This window comes from Pistacia vera, unplaced genomic scaffold (assembly GCF_008641045.1).
Source record: "Pistacia vera cultivar Batoury unplaced genomic scaffold, PisVer_v2 Contig214, whole genome shotgun sequence".
NCBI lineage: Eukaryota > Viridiplantae > Streptophyta > Magnoliopsida > Sapindales > Anacardiaceae > Pistacia > Pistacia vera.
Genome location: NW_022196018.1, coordinates 877987 through 886357, shown reverse-complemented (window position 1 = coordinate 886357; position 8371 = coordinate 877987). Strand labels below are relative to the sequence as shown.

The 8371-nt window shown below is 33.7% G+C and overlaps 1 protein-coding gene across 1 annotated transcript; it reads left to right on the top strand.

Moving 5' to 3' along the window:
* Positions 1–1095: 1095 nt before the first annotated feature.
* Positions 1096–6197, top strand: LOC116129908 (NADH dehydrogenase [ubiquinone] 1 beta subcomplex subunit 7-like). Its single transcript, XM_031415652.1, has 2 exons — positions 1096–1574; positions 6157–6197. The coding sequence occupies exon 1, from the start codon at positions 1241–1243 to the stop codon at positions 1544–1546; it is 306 nt and encodes a 101-aa protein (XP_031271512.1). The 5' UTR covers positions 1096–1240; the 3' UTR covers positions 1547–1574; positions 6157–6197.
* Positions 6198–8371: the final 2174 nt, after the last annotated feature.

Sequence of the window (8371 nt, the reverse complement as noted above, 5' to 3'; positions counted from 1 at the left end):
GAACTTCTCCAATCTTCTGAATTATGATCAAATCTCGGTCAACGAGCTCATATTTGCTATGTTTCTCTCCAAAAGCACGTTTAGGCTTGAAACATAAAATATACTGAATTAAGTAACAATTTAGGCCAAAATCCAATGAGAAGCATTAAAAATCCTAATAAAATCATTTGGAAAACAATATAATTGTAGGATTATCACTTATTTATGTCTCAAATATTGTGCTGACTTGAGCGTCGGAGTGTCAATACTAGGAAAACTGCTAGTGCACCCCTGACCTTTGTTTTGTCTATCATAGGGTATCATTGACTCCATAGTTGAAACAATTTCCAAAATCTATCCACATCAGAAATCAACCTCACGAAGGGCTTTTTAGAGATTCCAGTGTTTGGTGCAAAATCCTACGTGAACACATATAGAGAGCAATTCTCTAGTCAAGACCATACTTGATCACCATTAAATCCTTATATATAAAATATAATTTCAATCCAATTAGTGAATCCAATAGTATTCAAGCATGACCCTGATACAGTTATACTAGGATAATGTATGTATGTATGTACTATGTATGGAACATAATAGATTTTAACCATTAAAGATAATATTAATTAAAAATATAAATGCAATTTTAACCAACTGAAGTAAAATAGATATAACAAATTAATTGATCCAAACTTATCTTAACTTTTATTTTATAGTTTATGAAGTTAAACGAAACTTTATTTTGTTTATAAAATTATGATATCTATAATAACAAATGTTAATAATAATTTTAGTATTAATTTAAAAATTAAATAACCTTAACTGATAACATCCTTTATATAAACTCAAGTGGTGAGAATAGAGTAATGTTACAGTTATCGAAAGGTATACATCAAATTTGTGCACCGAATGACGTGACAAAATTTAACCGTTGATTCATTATAAGTTAACATTAATCAACGATCAAGATTTTATCACGTTATTCGGTATACAAATTCGATATGTAACTTTCAATAATTCTATCATTTTTCGGTGAGAATATTGGATGAATTTAGTATCTTTTTGAAAAAAATTATATAAACTCAACGGGTGAGATTACTGCACTGGTAGCAGGGAAAACCCAAAACGACTCCGTAGAGCAAAGCCATTTGTGAAACACCCGTACGGGCGGTGACGCCACTCAGACTCAGCACTCAAAACGCAAACAAAACAAACTGTAGCCAAACAAACCAAAACCAGAACCATCTATCAATCAGAGATCATGGAAGTTCCCGGATCATCGAAGAAGATGATAGCAACGCAAGAGGAAATGGTGGAGGCGAGAGTCCCCATTCCGTACAGAGATCAATGTGCCCACTTGCTCATCCCTCTCAACAAATGCAGACAGACCGAGTTCTACTTGCCGTGGAAGTGCGAAAACGAACGCCACTCCTACGAGAAATGCGAGTACGAACTCGTCATGGAACGTATGCTCCAGATGCAAAAGATCCGTGAAGAGGAGACCAAATTGAAGACTTCCAAGGGCGCCGCCATCCCTCTCATTCCCAAAACTGCCAACGCTTCCTAATCATTTGCCTTCTTCTTTTTATTTGATGGTGAGTTTTTCTTTCTTGATTTATTTGTTTTTCTATCACGTTGTTTAGCTAATCTAGGGTTTGACGTGATAGATAATTTTTTTTATTTCAATCTATGCTGTGTTTTTGAAATTATGTGGTCTCGATTCATGGCCTGCGCTTAAATATAGGGTTTCATGCTGATTATTTAGAGTTTTTTTCCTTGAATTTTTTTTTTTTTTTTTAATGGATTTTTTCAGTTCAAAGCTGATTTAATTAATAGGACTTCTGCCTAATATAGGGTTGGTGTTTTTGCTCAGGGCTACTTGTAATATCATTTATATATGACTTAGTATGTACACTGTTTAGGAATGTTTTAGTGATTTTCTTGGTTTTTTATTTATCTAATCTTTTGTTTTGAATTTTGGGGTTCATGAACGTTTAGTTTTTATATTATCATAAGTTTGAAAATTAAGTTTAGGAGAAACCATCGTATGACATTGTGACTTCACTCATTAAAAAGTATTACTCATGATGGAGTAACTAGAATTTTAGCTAAGGGGATGGGAATTGATACTTATTGTAATAATTGGACGCATTTTTGGTAGTGATAAAATCCTACTTACTCTTCCTGTGGGATCTTGAAAGTTATTTAAATAGTTATAAATGCTAAAATTAGTATCAGCATATGTATAAAGGTGGGTAATGGGCTGATTGTGGTCAATGTGAGGTCTTTGTTGCAATTGTGTGTCACAAATTTGTTAAAGTGTTGGTGGGGGTACTTAAGAAATGGGGTGTATTGAATTAGGTGGTTGTAAATTGTTTATGTTTTGAGCCAGGATTTTTTGGGGACAAAGAGATATGAACATGACCCAATTAGTTTCTAAGACCGGGTTTGAACAAGCATTTAGATTTGAGGTTATAGGTCTTTTATTTTTTAGTAGTATCAGGTTTGTTTAAACTGTCCCAATTGTTTTGTATACAATGATGTTTAATCAAAGTGAATATCCTTTTTTAGATTTTTATATTCTTTGCAAAACATAATAGGAATGTTGCAAATTTCTACTTTGATTTGCTTGAATGAGGTGGCTCACATTAATTAGTTGGCTCATATTGTTAAACCTTTTCAGATTGCAGTTCTTTGTTTCTTTTCATTATTACAATCTAAAGGATGTATTCATTTAGATTAAGTATTTTGTTCTTTCCTTTCAACACTATGGAAACCAAAAAACAAGGTTTCTAATATTGGCTTTCTTTTTACCTATACGTTTACTATTATGGTGGGATCCTAATGAAATGACAAGAGGCTCTAGCTGTTTCCCATTGAAGTCAATTTTTAGCCTAATGTTTCTTTCCAATATGAATTAGTATCAGTTTGTAATGGAGCAAGAATAAGGCTCTGGTAAGAGAAATAGATTGAGGAACTTGTTCTGTGGTTTATGAGCATTCGACTTCTTATGATTCTCCTATTGCTATGGTGACAATATCTACTTCTAAGTGGGGTTGGGCCAAAAGTTTTTAGAAACCTTAATGATAGAGATACTAAGGAGTGAGCCAAGCCTCTTAGGATGATTGAAAGGGTCTCTGTCAATTAATTGGTGGAAGATAGAAGAGTTTGGCTCCAGAAAATTGATGAAGTATTTATTTCAATCCTTCCTTTTTAACAACTACAAAGATTTTTTTTTCAATTCTCCCTTCTTTTAGCCATCAAAAAAGATAGAAAGGTAGAAGTTCCGTTATAGATGAAGGCTATGGCTTGATATATTGCACACAGTATAATCTGTATTGGTGATGTTATCCAAAGAAAATTCTCCAAGATAAATTTATCCCCCAAATGATGTATAATGTATAAGGGGGATACTTGATTATTGATCGTCTCTTCTTGCACTGCCCCATTTCTCTTCATCTCTTGTACATCTTTTTAAGGCTTTTAACCTTATTTTGGTGCTGCCTGTTTCTAGTTGCTCACTTTTTTATTTGAAAGATTGCCCATCATCAAGGGAATAAGGAAACTGCAATCTTATGGGATTGTACTGTCTTGGTTGTTTTATAAATCATTTGGATTGAGTTAAACAAAATTCTTTTAATGATCATAGAGGATAGGGTTATCCATTTTTTATGGTACAGAGCCAAGTTTTGAGTTTTCTTCTACGCCTCACACTCTCAAGAGTTCATAGGAGTGTTTTCTTTTTATTCACCACAATGGAAGTGGCAGTGACATAATTCTTTAATATATTTTCTGATTTTGGGGCCTACTTTTCTGTTTTTGGGCAGTGTTGCATCCACTTGTGGTTGGAAGGTTTTCTTGGATACTAACTTTTTTAACTTGTTATCGTAGCAGTTCTGAGGCCTTTTCGATGTTTTTTTATCTGCACTACGTGAGTAACTAGAGATAATCAGTCTTGAAGCTACCTTTTGAACAACTTGTTCACTTTTTTTGTATATTTTTCTAATTCAGGCATCTGTAAATTTTGCTTATATACTTATGGCTATAGTAGGAAACTATTTTGTTTAAGAAAAGTTAGTCACTAGGCATTAGAAGGAGCATAAGATGGTATCCCAGAAAGCTAATGTACACATGCATTGGAAAGAGTGACTAACATATATATTGAATTTAGTACACCGCAATTTAAGACTTAAGTATGGTGCCATAACTGTGCTACTTTTTCCCAAAACGAAAAAGAAAGAAAGAAAAGCTAATGAACGTATATAATATTAGATAGCAAAACTACCATGGTCATTGTCCTTGGGAGAGCAAATTCGCTCCACAATCTTTACAAGCTTGACACTCGACCAAATCTAACCCCACAGCAAAATCCTCCTTTATTTATGACAGAAAATTCTTTGCAGTTGCAACCCTCAAGTCGTCTGTAGTGTTCCAATTTTCAGTCAACCTACTCGAAAACCCATAGTACATGTCACATGGAATATCACTGTTATTGAGAATAGAGGACAATAACTTCAAGCCACTGTTTTTACTTTAAGTCCAGATATCAATTTACTTGCTGGTTTATGAACTAGAAAGTCTTTGTAAGCACATATGCTGTAGAAATGTGGCCCCATCCTTTTTGTTAACTCTTGAGGTAACAAAAAGTAATTGTGCCTATACTTTGCTGAAGGAAGTAATGTTATCAATCAGAGAAATGGTTTTGAAAATATTCTAATTTATAAGTTACCCTTATATAGAGCAGGCAAGAAGCTCTTTCATTTTCCTTGATTTCCATCTTTTGTTTGAAATTGAGGAGAAATGGATAAAATGCTTAGGTAAACTTTTTAAATATTTTCCACTATTGGATTCTTGAAAGGTTATATATGAAAGGAAAATGTAAGAGGCATTCAAGTGCATTGGTTTTTATTTGTTAATGCAAGTGCAAGCATTGGTCTATTTCACATACATGCTAGCTTTCCACTTTTTCAACAAGCTTTTTATTCCTTTTCTTTATTTTCCTTCAAAATTGACTTAATCTAAGGTGCTACTAGAGTCAAGCCTGAAGTTTCTTTGTTTTAACTGCCAATATTGGTCTACATTTTGGTACTATATTGGAGTTGAGGCGGTGAAACAATGTTTAGTCAGAAGTGTTGTTATTTAGATATAAGGAAGTTCTGTTTTCCTTTTTCCTTTCCTTTTTTATTTTTGGTATAGAACGGATAATATTTTGGTGGATCATCCAATTTTTGATTGCTTATACTAAGGACCTACAGATTTTTATTCGCTTGGTATTTGGTGGTTACATTAGATTTGGACATATTGGGCTGGAAATTCCATTTGGAATAAAAAAAATCTTCCAGTTATTCAATGTGGAGCATTTCAAAGGGAATGAAACACCTCTGGTGGAGATTAAATTTGAACTTGCAATGCTTTTCTCTTCACTGGAAAGCACTGCTGTTCATTGTTTAATTTCCTTTAGAATAATAATGTAGATACTTGATTGTTTATTTCTTATTATTATAGTTGTTGATGAATTGATGTAGGGCAAGAAATGTCTTTATACTAATCAGTGGACCATAATAAATACAGAGAGAATTACATAGAAAGGAAAAAGAGGAAGGTAGAGAAAAGATTAGAAATTAGAGATTGAAAACAAGAGAATCATGAAAGACAAACACAAGAGCACAATAGAATTTTAGAGTGGATGAGAAACAGTTTGATCTCTTTTTGTGTTTTTCATGGACGAGAAGGTGTTTCAATGGTGGTCATGTAAGAAATTTAAAGGAAAGCAAATGACCCCTAGAACAACCATGGCAGCAATTGTGCAATGAAATTTTTTGGGATTGCCTGATACCCTGCCGTTGTTCCCTTCTCGTCTGCATTTAAGCATTTCTGGAGTTTCATTGTCAATCTATATAGACACACTGATTAAGTTTTTTGCATCTTATTATTAAGATATATATATATATATATATATTTTGTAATTCTGATGTTTTGAGAAATACTGCACATGCAGAGGTGCGCTGAGATCTCCTCTTCACATGCGTTGATTTTCAGCTGGTTGAGCCAATTTGATGTGGACAATTAGTTTGTATTTCTTTTTGTTCTTGATGCTTTGGTTGCTTTCTGTTGTTTTGTGTTTCCGGTTGCTCTTTATTTTAGTTCTTCCTGACGGCTTGTCTGAATTTCTGACAGGAAGCAACTGCTGAAATGTGGATGCTTTGATGTTTGTTGCTGCTATTGATGGGAACTTATCTTCAAACTGTTTGTTTGGAACAATGTAATGATGACATCCTTATACTCGTGGCCTTTGTCAGTTCTGCAAACCGTTTTCATTCATCGAATAAAATTCCTCACTAATGTTGAAAATGGCCAAATTTCTAATAATATACTTTATCAATTAAGGTGGTGCTACTATCCTTCACATTAGGCAATCTTTCTTTACCCATTGTATGAGAATTAGAGGAAGTTGGAGCATTGGCCTCAATATGAGGCTCATCTTAGTTTATGATTCTATTAAATTGACCAAGAAAGTTGACGTAAAGAGCTTCATCTTAATATAAGATTCCTGGAATTCAAGAAAATGAAATATGCTAAATCTTAAATATCATCTTTAGTTTTCCCATCGGTATGCCTGCAAAAAGGAAGCGTTTATGTTGACATTTGAAGCCAATTAGACAGAGCAATATAGATTACTAATTGGTAGACCTAGCAAAACGGGTATTGTGCCCGTAGGTCCGTTCGTATCCAGGAAATTTTAGTGGGGAACAGTATCTATACCCGGCCCGTCCATTAGTTTTACGAGTAGAACAGGTGATACCTACGGGTACTCGCACTCGCACAAAGATATTGAGGGTCTTGTAGATATTGTTTATCGTAATCACAAGTTTGATTGTTGTGGAGGTCCCGTACCCAGGAAATCTGGAAGGTCTATTGTGTCTATACTTGGTAGAGTTGTCAAATGAGTTACTCTTGATTACCTTGTACGATTACATTGAATTTTGTAGAGAATATGAGTATTTTATAGTCTTTAAGATTGAGGAAGAGAATCGTGAGTGGATTCAGGTGACGGATGGATTAGAAGACAAGAGTGTTTTTTTCTGGGTGGAAGAAGTTTATATTCTATTGTGGCTGAAGAGTTTTCTGGGTATAAAGGGAATTATATTTATTTCAGAATTGACTGGGATTTGTACAATGACGATGACGATGAAGAGAATTATACATTTTCCTAATCCTCTCTGGCCTCCACCAGCTTGGGTAGTTTTAAGTGGATGCCTTGTAATTTAGAATTTAGATATGTAAAGAGAGATTATTAATTAATAATCGTATTATATCTGACTGCTTAAGACAGTCTCTGCCTCTATTGAAGTTGTTTGGGTTTCTTTTGGATAGTCAGACTTAGTGAATAGCTGATTCTGCAACCTCATCTTAATGAATTACTCATTTTTCTCATTTATATTCATGGTGGCTTGCCTTCCATTTGAACACGGTTTACAAATCCTTTTACGTTCAATTACAAATAGCTTAATCGTATCAAAAAGTATTCCAATTATTACTTTTGTCCTATTGAAGGTGTGGGATTATTCTTTTTCTGTTGAAATTACTAAACTATCAATTATTTCTACTGAACTTTTAAGTTTTTCCTATTTTTCTACTGTGTTAAATATTGATGATATGACATTTTTTTGTCAAAAATCGTTGCCATGACAATTTTAGTTTGTTGACTGAACATTTCAACGTGACAATTAAGGTCGACTTAGATATTTATAATCTAAAAAATCTCAAATTAATAATTTTTTTTATTATTTTGATAAAAACCACCCAAAATAAATAAAACTTACCCAAAATGAAAACTTATCTTAATTAAAACCCATCTTCAAATTTGGTTCGATTGGAACACAATAAAAAGAAAAATAAGTATCGTTATGGTAAACCATTTTCTAGTCGTCAAAATTATGGTAAAATAGGGACGTTAGTTTGAAATGATAACATTGACATGGTCATCCTTACAAGAATACAAAGAGACAAACTTATTCTGTTGTAAGGATGCTGTTAACTGCAACTAAATATTGACAAAAGTAAATGATGTTAATTATAATTAACCATCCTGAAGTTTGTCAGCAAAAGCCTAAATGAAGAGTGAGAAAGATAAGGTGTAATTGGTAGTTAGTAATAACCCTCTGCCATTAGTGGTTGTCGTTAGTTTTAACAGTAAGAATTTGAATGACTTTAATGCCGTCATCCGCCCCACAGTAAGAAGTTGTTTCCCTAAAGCACCCAACCCTCCCCCACAACATCTCAACCATCGCAACCAGCAAGCCGCTCACCGCCACCATAATTTACACCAAAAAGAAAAAAGAACCCTCTCAGGCATTTCATCGAATATCTATCCTCTCCCAATTCCGCACCT